The sequence below is a fragment of the Excalfactoria chinensis genome, chromosome 12, assembly GCF_039878825.1.
Source record: "Excalfactoria chinensis isolate bCotChi1 chromosome 12, bCotChi1.hap2, whole genome shotgun sequence".
Classification (NCBI taxonomy): Eukaryota; Metazoa; Chordata; class Aves; order Galliformes; family Phasianidae; genus Excalfactoria; species Excalfactoria chinensis.
The window spans coordinates 1,349,084-1,367,283 of NC_092836.1; the positions used below are offsets into that span (position 1 = coordinate 1,349,084).

The 18,200-nt window shown below is 45.4% G+C and overlaps 1 protein-coding gene across 1 annotated transcript; it reads right to left on the reverse strand.

The window, feature by feature from the left end:
- Nucleotides 1–3,591: 3,591 nt before the first annotated feature.
- On the reverse strand, nt 3,592–16,746 carry ARL8B (ARF like GTPase 8B). The gene is made up of 7 exons (XM_072347149.1): nt 16,528–16,746; nt 8,020–8,100; nt 7,344–7,417; nt 6,841–6,934; nt 6,245–6,312; nt 5,954–6,024; nt 3,592–5,524 (listed from the first exon to the last, which is right to left on the reverse strand). The coding sequence occupies exons 1-7, from the start codon at nt 16,648–16,650 to the stop codon at nt 5,475–5,477; spliced, it is 561 nt and encodes a 186-aa protein (XP_072203250.1). The 5' UTR covers nt 16,651–16,746; the 3' UTR covers nt 3,592–5,474.
- Nucleotides 16,747–18,200: the final 1,454 nt, after the last annotated feature.

Consider the following 18,200-nt stretch of genomic DNA (forward strand, 5'->3'; position numbering starts at 1 on the left):
GCGCGCCGAGACGTCACTCAGGGCGACAGGGAGAAGGGGCGGGGCGGGGCGGCGGCCGGGACAGTCGTGGCAGCGCACGGGCGGAGCGCGCCGCTTCCTGCCGCGTCACGGCGGAGCGCGGGGGGAACCTCGGAACGGGGCGCTCCTGTGGCGCCCCCTGGCGGCGGAGCAGCAGCAGCAGCACGGCCCTGCCGCTGTCCAGCCTGCGGAGCTGTGCCCTTCCCGGGGCTCTCCGCCTCTCGCACAGCAGCACCGCGATCCGTACGCAGCAGGAAGAGGATCTCCTCGTTAGCCGGAAAGCGGAGGAAAGTTTCCTCGGAGCAGAGAAGCCAGCCCAAGTTTACAGCTCAGGAGGACGCCCCGCACCACGCACGGCTCTCCCACGTGCTTCTGCTTGGCCTCCGCTCGCAGCGCTGACCCAAGCACAGCTCGCACGCTGCTCCCAGCTCCGCCGTTCCAAAGGAACGCAAAGGAAGCCAAGAGCTCCCTGCACCCAGCCTGGAGCCCACCCGGCACTGCGACGGCCCCTCTCCCCCCCTGAAGCCATTGCTGGCCTCCTGCAGTCACGGCAGACAGCCCAGCCCTGCACCAACATTCAGCTCCTTTCCCCCCAGCTGAAAACATGAAGTCCAGAACTCAGTCTCATATAGAAACTCGCCTCGACCTTACTCAAGTACAGATTCGAGATCACTATGTTATGACAGCCCAGGCCAAAGGTGTTGGGTTTGTTACCTGAGAAGCAATAGCACCTTCCATCATAACAGCAAATCGAGGGCTGTGAGCTGGAGCCCCTCCCAGATAATCCTGAAATCTGCTATGTGAACAAAGTAATTTAGTACACAGCTCTAACAACCACCAAAGCAGCTGCCCTACCACACATAAATATGCAAAAGAACATGTTTCTTTCCAACACTTTTATTGAAGCACTCCAAAATGATCACAATGATAGATGGCGCCTTTAACAGAGTAAAGCCTGCAATGTCAGAAGTAAAAGGCACTAATCCTGGCACAAAGGTCTACTTACCAACCTTCCACCGCAATGGAAACAAAGCCATCACGTTTCTACTTCTCCCTTACAACATGTGCACACTCCTGAGTGCCATCCTGTGTGTGTTGTTCAAGCAACGTGTAGAAGAAATCCCTGGCGTTTCAAGGCATGCTTTCACTCTCAGCAGCCGTAGTTCTGAAGCAACAACCACCTTTCACAAGGCAGAGATTTCACGACACACGTCCCTCTGAATGCATACTTTTGGAACAAAACCCCTGAATTCCATCTGACTTGTATCCTGTTTCGTATTCATACAGCCCTCTAGTGTACGGCTCAGTGCAAACCCAAGCCAGCAGGGAGCAGAGCTGAGGCACGCTGCCCAAGGAGAGTAGTGGTTTAACATTCACTAAGCACAAACCAAGCAAATCATGACATGCCAGCACACCCATTGCACAGCCAGAGTAACTATACAATTCCATGTTAGAAAATGTCACTTGATAATCCAGCTAAACCATACTTTAGTCGTTCTAGACCCCCTGCATGATGCTCACTGCTTTAACCAGAAAGGCTGCTTAAGGCTTGGCCTCTTCCATCTGAGTCAGTCTTTCTTAACCCATCAGCATCCAAAGAGGATGGCCTTTCCAACCTGATTCCATGAAAAAAGAAAACAAACTAATAAACTTTTGAGCTCCAAGGGCCATAGAACAGCTTCAGCCACATCTGTGCATGTCTCACGTTGCTGAGTGGTTTGGCATTTTACAGTTTACTGCACTGTACAACTGCTGGGACACTCAGCTGCACCAGGGGGTGTGTGAGCACTGCAATGGGACACGGGACCCACCAGCCTCCCTGTCACAGCACAGAGCAGCCAACAGGGCTGTAACACTTCAACTTGCACTCAGCCCAGTGCATGCACAACCATTCCCTCCCTTTAGGAGGCCTGCTGCCTCATGGTCAATAAGGGGGATCACTTAGTGCTTAAAACTGTCATGTATTTGGAGTTGACAGCTATTTCAAGCAAGAATATAGGACAAGACTGATGCACCACACAGCCATACAGGTACAACTGATGTCTGATTTGTGTGCTTATCCATGACTAATAGCTGTGAAAAGACAAACAGAACCAGAGACAAGACCCAGTTTTCTTCATACAATAAAGGCCCACTGCAGATACATCAGAAGAGAGGTTGCTCACTACAGAGCCAGAGTCCAGCAATCATCAGGCAGATCAGACGTGTCCAGCAGATTTCTATAACACAACTACTGCATCCAAATTCAGCAGACAGCTCCTCGCCATTCTCAGAACAGAGAGTGCTTAGCCCTGGATTTAACTACGCCAGAAGAGCAAGTCATCGTTTCAGTCCAAGGCTGGAAGGTATAGAGAGCAGCCTCCCTCCTCTGGAAAGCCTTACTGCACTTCCATATCAAAATGAGGGTATAGTTGACAAATTCATCAAGCCTTCAGTAAACAGAAAGTGTAATCCTCAGCACTGGGTTCACATCATCACTGTAAGGTCTACCTTTCTGCCACGTAAGTAACCCAGAGCATTAGAACAGCACAATAGCCTTGAGAACATGAGTCATTTTGTGAAGTAACAAAAACATTTTTCTAATACATCCATTTATACTTTCCCAGTAGCTTCTCTTGCTCTCCACATTCAGAAGAAGCAACTATAATTTAAATGCCAACTCAAGCAATGGGCCCAGGGCCAAGTTTACACTGCAGCTTATTTAAATGACAGGCCAGGCTGACAAATCTCACAACAGTAACACTGCAACAAGGCATTTTTGCTTTGACTGGAGCCTCAGGTAGTTCACACTGCATGCAGGGAACTCCCATCAACTGAAGAAACACCCATTTGATCTTCTACTCAACAGTTCTCAGCCCTTCCCACAAGCCCAGTTACAAAAGGTGCTGAATGACCAATACTCAGAGCTAAGAACCAGCTCACTACAGCTCCGGAAATGCAAAGGCTTATATGGAGGCAGAGCACACAGAAGACATTTAATTTGCCACCAGTACTGGAAAGACGTTGGCACACCATCCTACAGGTTCCTCAGTCATCTAAGAGAAATTAATGGAACAGTGCTGGGGATCAACAGTCAGGACAGCTTCAAATACAGAAGAAAAAAAAGCCATTTTGTTGGAAGCCAATGAAAGCCTCACCTTTCATTGAGATACAAAACTTGATGCTTTAATTGGTAATAAACAATCAGACACTGCTAGATCTGATACTTGTGCTAGAAAAGCCACAACTAGTTTAGAGAACAAGAAACAAGATTTTAGATATGAGTTTTTTTACCACTAAAAACGCAACTCCCGAAGGCTGACCTGCTTATGACCCTTCAGCTGATCAGTAAGTCCTTATCACAAAGGCAAAAAAGCACTGAGGACTGCTGAGACTGACTCTAGTTAAGCCTGTTGATGTAAGCTGAGAAAGCCTCAGGCCTGAAAGATAGTTCTGTAAGCATTTCACTTTAGTAGTGCAACCACAGAAGATGAGGAAGCTCAGGTATTTTTACTGCACCTCTTTGCCCATTTAATCAGAGAGCAAACAAGCCCGCAGTGCCATGAGTTAAGCACATCAACTCCAGTCAGTCGGTTAAGCGTCAATACAACCCTCAAAACATAAGTTTATTGAATAAAGCTGAAGAGCAGTAAACCAACATATGCATCCACCTAAATAAAAAAATCCACGTATTTACAAAGTTCAGTAATTGTATAAGTTGTTCACATGCAGAGAGTAATGCACAGGTTAACAGTTGGTAGTGTTTGGATGCCATAAATACTGAAAGCAGTGAAGTATATAAACACCAAACACATCGAGTTTACCTATAGGCCAGTTAACTAAACAGTGACCTGGTCCCCCACAAAGATTCACACATTCTAGTTTAGTTTCCATATTTTAGGCACAAGCAAGTTTGATAGATAAGAGTAACTGTAGCAGTTCACAGTGAACTAGGGACTACAGTAGCAAGTTAATATACCCTCTCCTCTACAGCACCAGATGATGAATTAACTGAAATCACACTTCAGAGAACCAAAAGGGGACAAGAAGTTAAATGCAAGTTCAGACCGAATGCAGGCAGCACGTAGTGTCTGTGCAACAGCTGGTACGGAACAGTAAGGCCATGGTAGTCTAAAGTAAAACTGATTTGTCATTATTGATACAGACAAAACAGCATCTTCAACCAAAGACTCCAAAGTAACGCAGACTCCACATTCAGGTAAGGAAGAATCACACACAGTGTGAGGCAATGCAAGCAGGTGTACCATGTATTTGTATACACTAGCAAGCTACACTGACATTACTGTATGAACAAACCAGTCTTAACGAGTCTGTCCCTTTAAATATATTGAAGTCATTGAGAAAGTAAAGCTACAAAAACATTACAATCTTCAGTTTGTATATACTTCCCTACACTGTAGAAGCTAGTCAAGAAATAGGACCGATTCATTGGCTCTCTTGTGCTTTGACACAGTTGAACATTTCACCTTGCCACTTACAGACTTTGCACATGGTTACATCAAGAAAGCAGGCAGCTCTAGAGTTGTCACAATAGCTGAGATGTTTCATAGCACCAGGTGAAACTGTGCCCAGCTATTTCATGAGCAGGAGAGACACCAGACAATTACATAGATATTGTGCTAAAGGTCAACAACCGACTCTGTACAAAAACATCAGTAATTTAAGTGTCATGCAGCTGCTCAGAACGTGTATTCTGCTTTCGGATAGAGATCACTAGAATCCGAAGACAGAAAAATGTGTTTGAACCAAGCAATTTGTTGTCATGCTGGAATACTCCGGTTTTTGAAAGCTTGACAGAACAGTCCATTCCCATTCCCCAGACAAATGTTAAACAGAAGCAACAAAATGAATTTAAGCAGTTGACTCTCCTAATTCATCATAAGTTTTTTTCCTTTTAAGTGATAGGATAAGATCCCAGCTGTAGGTTAGTGATGCTGAGCTATGTCTTGTGCTCCCCTCTGCAAACAGGATCCATTTCTCCGCTAACATACACACATCACATGCATTTGTGAGATAAACTATCCCACAACTCACGTTTAAATGTTTTCTAACTACTGTATGTGGCATCTTACAGAATCTTAATGCTGTCAAGCATCAGCATCTTCAAGCCACTAAACACTAGAAATAAAACACTTGCTGAAAATCATATAAAAACCTGGCCCTGAAAAACCAGAACAGAGTGTACCATCATAGTTAACATGGTAGATTTTTTTCTTAAAAAGCCCCCCCACAGCCCTCCCACCATAGATGGTTGTAAAATAAATATTTGTGCTGACTTTATGACAACTCTAGTTGTTTTGTGACATAATAGGAATACAAGTCTTCAGCAGTGCACATGAGAAATGAACTGTGAAAAGGCAGATTCTTGTTACAGGATTTTTGGGTTATATCTCATTATGAAGGGAAGTGGACAATTGAGATTATGGCCAACTGGTACTGGAGATTCCAGGAAGACTTCAGCTTCTTCTAGACTTTGAATGCTGAATAAGCCACTGAAGCGTGATATCTGAAGAGAGGGAAAAAAAAAGTTCCATATTAAAGTGCTGATTTGTATTTGCATAACCAGCATCACCTTGGTATGCCCAGAGCCCCAAATACAGAGGAGGACTGAGCAGCCCTTCTCTAGAGATGGTCCGAGACAGATTAACAAAACTGAAAGATTGCTGTTTGTGTTCAAGTCCAGTAAAAGCCCAGAGCCTTGCAAGCAACATTTGGAGGCGCTGCAGATACGTGAGTTCCTCAGTCAACCACGCCTCTAAGAAAGACTTCAAGTGATATCTTGGTCTTGCTGACATAATTACGTTCAGATAAACATCACCATTATTTAAACCAGTCTGACAGCCCTTCCTGACTCTTCTAACCTGATGGTAACAAAGTTAATTTAGCCCTACAGTACAAAGCTTCTTAATGCATGCAGTTTTAGGTTAATAGTTACCTATATTATCTTTTTCTTTGCAAGAAATTGAGTAGCAGCAGATTTCTCTGTCCTGAATAGCAGCAAGGTTCCTACAAAAGAGACAAAGTTAAAACACACACTTCCCTTTTATCAAGCATTCCACATTGAAAATCTAAACTGTTTCCACTCCATCACGGAACTTGTTTCTGTACAACGTTTCAGCTACTTGTTACTGTGTTTTCTACTTATAAACAGAAAGCTTCTTCACCTAACATCCTTACCTACATGAATTCATTTATAAGTTAATCTCTTCAGAAGGGTTAGACTTACATCTTCTCGATTAGCTGTTTCTCATCCAAAGCATTAGGAAGGTCTCTCTTGTTTCCAAGTACTAGAACCTGAAATTCAAAGCAGAAACAATTTCAGCTTTGTTTCTGTTGTTTTGTTTATTTTAGGAAAGCAACAAGCAGTCTACACCAGACTATTAAATCCAACGGAATAAGATATGCAGTAGTAAGCCAAGCTGAGAAGAAAGACTGACCTAGTTACAGGGAAAAAAGGTGCCCAAAACCTCTTTTGTACAAAAAGCAAGTACAAGATCAGCTGATAAAAGTGAGAACAAACCCAGTGAACTTTCAACTGCAACCTCCCAAACTTACTCTGGTTAACATGTACCATAGCCAACCTCAAAGGAGCACAAATCCATACAGCAGAATAATCTATTCTTCCACATTTTTTGGGTAGTACCAAGTGAAGAACGATCACTGAAGTACTTGCTGAGGTCAACAACTGGATTTTAGATACTAGGTTCAGATACTGCTTAGAATGCTCACGCTATTCTTCAGAGTTTAAATAATCTTCAGCGGTACTAAGATTATGTACAGTTCTCAAGGACATTTAATAGTAATACAAGACAAATTACTTACAGGGATTCCTTGTAACTGTGGCTTATCTAGAAGATTGTGCAGCTCATTCCGAGAGGCTTCTATTTTTTCACGATCTGCAGCATCTACCATGTAGCTTTAAAGAGAATTTAAGGTTAGTTTAGCAAGACTGAATTTCTCCAGAAACAGCTGTCTTTGTGCTACACAGTCAGTTTTGAGCATATTTGAAGCTTTAAACAGAGCTAGGTCTCCTGAGCAAAGAATGTGGATCTTTACAAAAAAATTCCCCACGATCACGTAAATGGAAGACTCTTCCCATTAGACTACACTGCCGCCCAAGTCAAATGGGAAAATAACATTAGTAGACAATGATGAGAAGATAACCCAACCTGAGCCTTGAACTCAAGGGCAAAGAAGTCACAATGGTTCAAGCACAGTTTCAGAATTAAAACAAGTACTCTCGAGGCAAGCGTGCACTGTTTGGCTAGATGCAGAAGACAAGCAAATCTGCAGTTAAGTACAAGCCAAAGGAAGATGACACTTACACAATAGCATTAACTCCTCTGCAATATCGCTCCCACATGCTTCGGAACCGTGGCTGCCCTCCTATATCCCAAATCTCAAGTGGAAGGAAAAAAAAAGATAAATTTAGCCATATGCTATATTTAAATGCACAATATAAGAAGTGAAAACAGTTTTCTTCTCTTGTGTCAGCTACAAGACCTTTCACTTATTAGAACGGAAATAACTCCATAAGCTGTGAAAATACAGCTGCACAAACCTTATAGCCCCAACTGTACACAATGAAAACCAGAGCATCTTGTACCAAATGCACAAAACCACCCACATACTACATTTTCGTGGAAATACACTGTAGAATACATGAAAATATAGTAATTTAAAACCCTGCTTTTGACTTAAGCTTTCAGCAATATTGAAGAGTAGAAGGATAGGAAATTGTGGCCTGAACATATGACAGTTCACTCACATTAAAGCCAGACAGCATTATTACAGCATTGCTTTAACTAGTCCATGAATCTGGAAGTCAAACAGTTTCTCATTTAAGAAACCCTATAAATAAACAAGCGTATTCTTAAGCTGACAGATTTAGTTGGGCCTTTTCAGTTTCCTACATGCGTACCAACAATGGGAACAAAACAGAACATTTTTAAACTAGACTCTGAAGACAACTTCTTATGAGAGTCGACAATGTTCACATACCTTTATTGTTACATTACCCTTCGTAACTTTCCTCATGTTGAAGCCCACAGTAGGAATCATATCTTCACTGAATTGACCTGACTGAAAAAAGAAGAAAAGTTAAATCTAGCACTTAGGCAACTAGTTTACAGAGCTAGAGAAGCATACAGCATTTTACTATGTGCCTCCCAGCTGAAGGCTTCATAGCCAAGAAGTTGCATATATTACATTGAAGTATTTCAGTTGAAGCTTGCTTGAGGTCAGTCACACACTTTCTTACAAGGACTTAAATAATCCTTCAAGCCTGGAGGCAGCCAAAGGAACAAAGTTACTTGAGAGAAGTTCTTTACATAGTTGAACAAATAGCCAGGGCAGGTACAGGAGCCAACTTCTGTACTATAGGCTCTTCTGGTCACCTGGAAGCTAAAATTCTCAGAAGTCTCCCTGATGCAAGCTACTCATACAGTATACAGAGTAATAAATCAATCTGAGGCAAGTCTTCAAGCCACAGGCATGGACTAGCTACCTGAAGAGTCTTAAGAGGCCAGCAGGTGGAAGGACCTGACAGGTCTGCTTCCTATAAACCTCTGTGCCCGATGTGTTCAGCAGTGGAAGAGGCAACCAAAGCATAAATGAAAGCATTTCAACCTGATGCTATCAGTTTAGCATCAACTTAAGCTCTGAGATAACTGCTGCAAAACAGTGTAACATTAGAGAAGCTCTGTAATGGCAGATGTTTCACTCTCAGTTACACTTTCAAGCTGTGCTACAGATAAAAGCCAAGTTCACAGCTATCTCTGGTAGCTAACCCAGTAACCACAACAAGTGCTATCATCAGCAGCACAAGTTTCTCCAATGCGGCCTTGGGTCTCTGGCAGAAGGTGAATCTCGGCCACAGTGGGCATTATGCATCTCACTACATCCATTATGCTTAATAGAACCAGACAGTCACATCAGATTTGGAAAGAAAGGTCAACTCAAATGCATCCAATTGCTCAATATCACAGCAGTAAAAACCCAGCTTTTCTCAGCTCATACTGCACAGAGAAGCCAGTGTGAATGAAAAGCCCTTTTGGGATCTATGAAGCAGCAAACACAGTCCTACAGTTTGGACCCAATTGCTTACAAGCTGAAAGTAGTCTGCCTGGACAGGCCTAAACCACATGCTTTTCAGAGTCTGCAGCCAGAAGACAACTAGCTTGTAAATACCATGCTTGGTCATTCATTTGTCACTCAGAAACCCACACTTTCATCTGTTTGCTCCCCTCCACACAAGAACTGTGATATTCCACCAGCAAACCAAAGCCAGAAGTTTTGCACAATACATAGACTCCAGTATTGCACTAAGAAACAATACCATCCATATGTTCTCAGTTGACTTCTCGTCTCATTTTTGCTTATTTGGCCAACTCTTTCAGCTAAATGGCACCTTGTTCTTGCTGCTGACCCCCACAACAAACACACCCAGAGCCTGAATATGAGGCTTCCCATCACCACCTTGAGAGCCCGCTGTCCAGCTCATCCACTGCAGCCATCCTGATGATGTGTAATTCAACAGCAGGTGGGTACGCAGCATTTCCCTGTTCGAAGCAGCTGAGCCTGAAGCCTGTGCTGCTGGTCTTGCCTTTGAAGGGTCAGCTTGCTCAAGAACCACTGCATTCCTGCCTCTGCAGTCACACCCTACACCCACATCTCCTGACTAGCATCTCCCAACACTGCCTGAACCTCCATTTATCTGCTGCTCCAGAATTGTGAGCAATTCCTACTCAGATGCTTTCAGGTCCTCCAGTAGACAGCTGTTTAATCAACAGTTTATGCTCTCCCACAGCCATTTTAAAATACAAATCCCTTCACATTAGAGCAGCTCCTCCTTTCCCACATACTTAGAGCAGTGTTGAAACAACTGCCATGATCCATCACAAACTTTCATAAAGTCTTCCAAAGAGCTGCTGCACCTCATGCTACTTTCCAAGCACTCCATACACATGCTGTGTGCCCAGGTAGAACAACTTGTTCAGACTTGTAGCCATGTGACTGCAGTGTAGCAACTTATGTTTCAGCTTCTTATACCCTGCTTTGTAGGTGAGACAAACCAGCACAGCTTGAGTGACTTTTTGAGCTGTCAGAAGCGGGATGAAAATGCAGCAGGTGCTTTTACTGCTCCATCTCCAAAACACAAGCAAGTCCTTGCCCTGGAGGAAGATAGGAGGCTGTGGGTTCTGAGGAGGTGGGCACAAACTGCAGCTTTGTGAGGTACATCCATCTTCACAATCTGAGTATTTCAGTGAACTCTGATCCTAATTTGAAACGCCTTACTCATATGAGTGCAGGTGCTGTAGTTCAGCCAGCATATCTTAGGAAAGCTCCTGGTGGTCATCTTGTCTTTTAAGGCAGACCAAGAGACAGTTAAAACAAACAAAAAAAGCCAAGGCATTCATCTCTACCTACATGCAAAAGCAGTCACAGGGCAAGAAGAATGTGCTGTTCTTAATATACAGCTCCGTTTGAGTCAGGCTTCTCCCCTGCCTACTTTCCCCAAAGCAGATTACTCAGCTGTATTACTTATTTTCACAATATAATGTTTTCTCCTTCTAAAATAGATACTTGCTTTAAAACAATCTGAGAAGAACAGAAATATTTTCTATTCTCGGTCTGAAAATGCTTAGCTGTTATCGCAGGCAGTGAGCATTGCTCAAGCACTCAAGGACAGCAGAGCAGCTGCTGGCAGACCTAGCAATAGCATCTGTTTTCAGCACCCACGAATGCTCCAAGAGGCAGACGCTGCATCGCTTTGAGGCCTCTCAGATCAGCCTTGTGCCCTAGAAGTGATTATGAAGCAGGCCTTAGCTCTGCAGCCATACAGACCAGACAGCACTAATGGAAGCTGTTCAGTGAAGGTCACAAAGCTAACTCTTGTCCACACGTGAGAGATAAGATGGAGACTAAACAGACCAGATTTCAGAGGCCATTATGCAGAAAGAACCTGTATGATTAGCACATAAGCCTCCCAGTTTTTATAGATGTTCCCTTTACTACATTCCAGGCTCCCAAAGAACCCAAGCACATGATATATTAGAGATTTAGTGCCACTCAGTTCCTAAAGTCAGGCAGCAACATTCAACAAAACTTACATGAAGGTACTTGAAGATTAGAGTTAATGTTTAATCTGTTTAATAGCAAATAACACCAGTCACTGCTGCAGTGACTAAGATGAGCTATACACAAGTGCTCTCTAGTATTTCTTCCTGGCATATCCAGGTACTGAAGTACGCCTTTATGTTGGTACCTCACAACTAACTACAGCAAAGCCCAGTGTAGAACTGCCCAGTTACACCCACCTTGAGCCAAAGGTTGTATATTTCAGCTCAGGCAATAAATCACACCAAATACTAGACCTGAAATACTAAGATGAAGGGAATTCTTAGCTAGCCAGAGGCAAAAACCAGCCTTACGTGATCCTTGTCCATCCCAAGGGAGAGTTCTTGTAACAAGCTGGCATGTGAGAGATGCAGGTAAGGTTTTACTATAGAGAAACAGAAATCCTGCCCAAGTATCATCCCACCTGGGATAAGGAGCAAAACTGCTTACAGCCTGGAAGTAATCTAGGATTACAGGGCAGACACCTACATGGATGAACCAGTTTTGATTCATCCCACCTGTGTCCAATACGGCCAGCACCAGTTGTTACACAGGCCATAGCATTTATGAATTGCTTTCTCTATACACCAACCAAGTCTGTCCCATCTGTTACACACGAGCTGACACTATCTGGTTCAGGGCTGCACTACACTGAATTTCACCTAACAGTTCATTGTTACAGGAAAGCAACAGACACCTGAGTGCTTTGCTGGGTGCCAGCCAGCCCAGCCATAGTCAGCATCACATCAGCCTTTGTACCACACCTCAGTCTTCCATGCTGCTTCCTCTTTGTTCCTGCTGTAGCAGGGTCTACTGACAACTGTATGTCAGTGCAAGTGTGTTCACAAGTGCTGCTTTTATCCTCAGCTCTGTCGGGTTGCCTCTGGGGGATGCACTGCTCTCCCATAAGCCTGCTCTCTGCTTGCTCAGCCCAGCAGCAGGCCAGAGACAGCTTTGACAGCCAGCTCCCACTGAAGGTTTCCCCCGAGAATAAGTTATCATTACAGATCATATTCCAGAAGGGTAGGATGAGATGAGAGCACTTCTGACAAGGATTTAACCCAGCGACAAAGAAGCACAAAAAGAATACTAGGTGAGGATGGGTGTTTGTTTGCTTTATAAATACAAAGTTAACATTGAAACAAGCTGCTTACTAACCCTACCATTTGTCTCAAATCCAAAGCAAAACAAAAGATACTGTTTCTCCACCCATCTTTCTGTAGCCATGAGCTATGGTGAGAAGACTGCTAACTTCCAGCAGGGTACGCGTATCAGACAGCAGCGCAAATTGCCAGGTAAGTTGAGCAAGTAATTGATCTTAAGACCAGAGTTCTGTCTCATGCATCTTCCCTAGAAATTCTTCTAATCACAACACAATTTAAGGCAGAGCTCAAACTGTAGTAGCAAAGCCTGTGTTCCTTCCTCTTCCCCCCTGGGATGGCACTGGACACCACATCAGCTACAACAGCTCACCCACGCAGTCCATTCAGCGTTACATAAAGCCACCCCTGCCCCAATCATTCTATGCAACATTTATAGCCTCAGCCAAGAAAATGCATCATACAAGGGCGAATCAGCACTCCAGTTTCTGCAGTCAATTTCCTTACTTCAGTGTTTCAACTACTTGTGGCGATCACTGTTGGCTTAGAAGCTTGAGTCCTTGAGATTTAAGTCCCTTAAAAGGCTTTACAACAGCATTTCCATGAATGGCTGCTGAAAGCAAAATATCCGAAGTCTACACAAAAACACGATTTTGCATCCCCAACAGTGACTTCAATGGCATATTTAAAGGAACATGGAGTGCTATCACGTAACTACCACACAGAAGTGAAACAAGCTAAAAAGGCATACTGCTAGCTAGAAGTCAGTTGTATAAGAGCTTGAGACATTTCACACCTCCGTGACAGCCATGTAAGTGCTGCCTTCCTCAAGCATTACCACTTTAAGTTCTTGTGCTGCTTAGAGTGTCATATGGGAACTCAAGACCAGGACAGAAGACCAACAATGAGATTTCAGTCACCTATTTCAGACCACTTTGAGTACAGCAAGCAAGACCTAACAGAAAGCATTAACTGAAGCATGAGTCACCTTGTATTAGCTTTATTACCTAATGAAGTGAGGCAATCCATTTCAATAGACTTGAGCAATCAAGAAAGCCTTTACTAAAATATGTATCACACATCTCACTTCAGTGCTACAAAGCGACACACACACCTGTGCGCTTCACAAGGCACTAAACCAGCAGTGAAGACCCTTGGAACAATCCTTTTCCATGCTCCTCCAGCATAACTTTGGTTTAAAGTTATAGTCACATGGACTGAAGGAAATCACAGCTCCCAGCTGCCTAAAGGAACATTCCCTTCAGAGGAGTTTCATTTGAAGTTGCCTCTTTCCAGAAACCAAGGCCTCATTCAAAAGCTTGTCAGATATTTCAAAGTTAAAAACCATTCACATCAATTCAGACTTTGAGAGAAACCCCAAAAAAGGGGTCACCGCAGACAGAACAGACCAAGTTTAGGGTAAGTCTGTCTCCCTCCTCATCACTGCAGTCCTCTCCACTGAAGACCAGATATGAAGTTTTAGAGCTGCAACGCCCAATGCCTGGATCAAGGATCAGCAATGGGGAACGCTGCTCTTCCATGAGGTACTTCCTGAATCTGAGTGGTGTCCCACCATTCACCAGCACTGCCTGCCTGCAGCCTGGAAGCCATCGGTTTGCTTGAGTCACGTTGCAGTTGCATCACATGACAATGGAACTCAGCTGTCTGTCCTATCTCCCCATGGCAGCGTGGCTGTGGCCTGCAACTCTGATGGGTCTGATCAAAGCCTGATGACAGACACTGGCTGCAGAGATGCAAACAGAAGATACTGCAGACTCCAGAAAACAATGGCTATCTCAGGCCCTCAGATAAGTAGTTCACAATTCAAGAGGTGATAATACTGAGATGACAGGCAGTTTCACTGAAAGGAGCCACAGGCCATCCACATTATGGAAATTAAAACCAGGAGGAAATGACATCCTCCCTCGTGAGCAAGTTTATTCATGCACATGGAAAACTTATGCTAAATATCTAATTAGAGACAGTGACTAATGGGGAACCTTAGCAAAGCAGAAGCTGCATCCAGCTACAACTATATTTCACTGCTATGGTTTTTAAACTTACTAGTCAAACTAAGTTTGGTGTGATTATAAACTGAGTGCTTCTTCACACTGAAGGAACAAACACAGGCAAATCCTGCTCCCAACCTAGAAAGAACATTCTAGAACCAGACTACTTGCCCTCCATGGCATTTCCTCTTCAGAGGCAGCCAGGAGTTGTATCAACACTCCTAGGTAATGGACTTCAGATTTCCTTTAGTTACATGTGCCTGATCTGATTGGGTACCCACGTAAGACAGAAGATTACATTAGAGATTTACATTAGATTAAATTCACGTTGTCAAGAGACTGGTAACGCTCTTTTGTTAGGCAGAGTGCAACACCCTGAGCCACATCCTGCCATGCAATCCAGCTTTCAAAGCTGGTCTATAGGGCTAGCACCTTGCTGTGTCATTCATTTCAGTTTTATGGAATCCCAACACACAACAGCTACTTCCATCCAAGCCATGAACTGGTCTACAGGGAGCAGGTATTCTTCTCCAGCACTGATCTACTAACACACACTCTGAATTAAAGTCCAGGCAGCACAAGACACAAGATTAGCTCTTCATGCCATGGACTAAAGCACTCTTTCTGTAAGAAGCAATATCATGCTGACAACCACAGTCGATGCTATTAGTTTTTTAAACCAACAAAGACACAAGCAAGTCCCCTCACTCTGTTTTGCTTAGAGTCACCACATTTCCTAATTAAAAGCTTCAGAGATGTGACTTGCTACTCCCAAACGTAAAACAGTTAACGATGCTGTGCCTTACACATAATGACTTCCTTATTTCACTCAGTTTTGCAAGCCCATTTGAATGACACTCACTCAAATAAATTTCTGGGTGTGATCCTAATAAGCAGTTAAAACTTTGCAAGCTTCAACCTCCAGCAAAGCAAGCTGGGCACAGTTGTCAACTTTGCTTTTAGTAATTTTGCCACCTAGGACAATCTAGACAGCTTAAGACTCTGTGCAATTAACTCTGCAGCACCCCACATCACAAATAACACCTCCAAGTGGATGTGCTCCAAAACATAAGAAAGTAGTGGTTTGATGTGTGCCATCACCATCCTGGACAGCAGAAGAGTGAAAACCTGCAAAGTAATTCCAGTGCTCAAGTTCAGCTGAAAACCACACATCAGTATCAGGTTGACAACCACAGACTGAACTGTTCAATGGCTGAGTTCCATCTGCATAAATCCAAGACCAAAAGCAGGGAGAGCCAGTAGCATGTGAAAGAAAAGGCTTCTGGAGTTCTCACACTAGTCCAGCAGCTTTCACTTCATACAACCAGGCTGAAGACAAGGTACTTTTTACCATCTTATGTAATTATCACAAAAGCAACGAAGCACTGCACATGAGCTCCATTGTGTTTTGACGTGGTAAGCATAACAAGAATTGTGTATAACCACAAGAGAATGGCAGTGTCTCTTTTACTACTGAGTTACACATTCAAATACGCATATAAAAACACTCAGCAGTATACACAGCCTCATAGAAGTTGAAGTGTGCTTGAATCTGAAGTAGAGGACATCAGCCCTGTGTTCTAGGTGCATTCAATTCAAGCCAGTCACGCTCCCTGCAAAGCAAAGGGTACCTTCGCCACCATGTTAGCCTCCCTCTACCAGCTGACAAATTGCAGCTTGCCCCGGTCTGTGCTCTGCCACACACATCTGCCAAACAGGACGCTGAAGGGGCCAAAGAATCTATCCAATCAAGCCACTCTTTTTCACATTCAGCAACAGCAAAGCTCTGCGTAGGAGGGAAGACTCTCACACCCCTCCTGCATCTGATAAGCAGGCCCAGGTTCAGCAGGCTGCTGCTGCAAGGCCTGGAAGTTGTACTTCTTAACACACCTCGATAAAGTGCATGAATTGATGCAGGATTAAAAAAGAAAAAAAAAAAGAAAAAAAAAAAAGAAAAAAACAGGGACAACAACGTTGTGGGAAACATCTACAGATCTACAGCATTTACTGATGGGCGCCGAAAAGACCAAACAGGGAACGCAGCTGACGACACCGCTGGGTTACAGCGCGGAGGCCGAGGCCTGCAGAGCCCGCAGCACAGCGCGGGGCTCCGCGCTCACAGCCGCCCCGGGGACGGACATCTCACCGGGCCCAGCCCCGGGCTGCCCGCGGCCCCGGCAGGCCGCCCCCGGGCCGCAGCGTCCCCCCGTGCCACAAGGAGAACGCGGCGGCCCGGCTCCCCGTCCCCCGGCCCGCTCCCTGCCCCCGGCCCGCCCGCTCACCGCGATGACGTTGACGAAGGTGGTCTTGCCGGAGTACTGCAGCCCCACCAGGGTGAGCTCCATCTCCTCCTTCCAGAAGAGCGAGCGGAACCAGTCCAGCAGCCGGGAGAGCAGCGCCAACATGGCTGCGGCGGGGCGGCGGGGCGGCGGCAGCGGCCGGGCACTCGCGGCAGAACCGGGGACGGCTCCGGCGGCTCTCAGCACCGCGCGCTCCCTCACGGCCCGGCTCGCCCCCGCGCCGCGGTCATATGACGCCGCGGCCGGGTTCGCGCGGCGCACCGGGAGAGGCCGCGCCCCACAGCGCCCCCTATCGGCAGCCATGAGCACAGCGCCCGGGGAGGACCGGCGGCGGGAGGGCGGGGCGGGGCCATCAATGGCAGAGGGGGCGGAGTTGTGCCCGGCACCGCCCCGCATGTCAAAGAGGGGATGCAACGTGCGAGGAACGAAACTGCTGTATCCCGGGAGATCGTAACTCATCGCCATTATCAACACAGACCCCATCTGAAGAGACACTGAGCCCCCTGAGCTGTCCCCTCCTGGAGCAGGCCGAGAAGGTGTGCTGCAGCAGTACATCCCTCACCGGAGGACCTGGCAGTGTTCTGCTTATTGCTGAAGCACGGCAGAGAATGCCTCCCGTTCTTTCCGTGGCTTGCATAGTGCATGCTGAAGGCTTGGCAGGAGGTGAAGCTGTCGCACTCAGGTTGCAGAGCCAGCTAAGAGCTGCTCAAAGCAGCCAGATGCTGCTGGCTGTCATCATTGCAGAGATAAAAGTTTCCTGAAGTACACACTGGAAGCAGATGTGCAGCAGGCAACAGCACATCTTATGCAGCAGTCATGTTTTCAATTATAGGATAGATGCATATTTCACTCCTGGGAGCAAATCTAATTTGCTAATTCACTATTGAAACAGAATAGCACAGGAGTTATCCAGAACTCCTACAGCTGAAAACAACAAGACAATGCCCCCTTTCCCTGTAGCGCAGAGAAACCAGACAGACCTCCTTCCCTACAGGCTGCACATCCTACGTGGAGGAAATCTCTCATCCGTGGTGTGTTTGCAGACAACAGACTTTGTGATTCGTATCAGCTGCTTGCAGAGCCAGCAAGCGGGGATGCTGTGTCTGTTCAGCAGGCCTGGGGAAGCTGCAGAGCGTTGCAGGCGTTTGCAGGTTCTCATATGTCTGCGTTTGAACACTCTGAGTGCTCCTCCCAATAAAGTCTGTGGCATGTAATTTGTGGTGCAACAAAAGCTGCGTGCCTAAATGCGAAGGGATGATACCATTCATTTCACTGAATTAACAGCACACTTTTTGCCTTTACCTCAAGCGATGGGATTTCTCCCAAATCCCTTGCTCTGTGCTCAGCAAGGCAGCACTGAGCGCTAAGCTGAGCACACATAACTTTATTGACTGTTCCATGCAGGGTTTCTCAGGTCTTTAGACTTTGACTCTGCTTCGCAGTTCTGCTGTCAGCTGTCTGCAGAGGCACCCTGGGAGTCTTTGCGCTCGTTATTGTGGCAGCACAGAGCACTTGGAGCAATGCAATTACTGCTGCCATGGATTGCAGGATGTTTCTGGCAGCTGAGGAGGACCGGGCTGCAGATGGTCATATTAGAAGAAAGAGCACATACAGACAGGGCTCGGATCATCACTTTCTGTGTCTAGACATTTCCT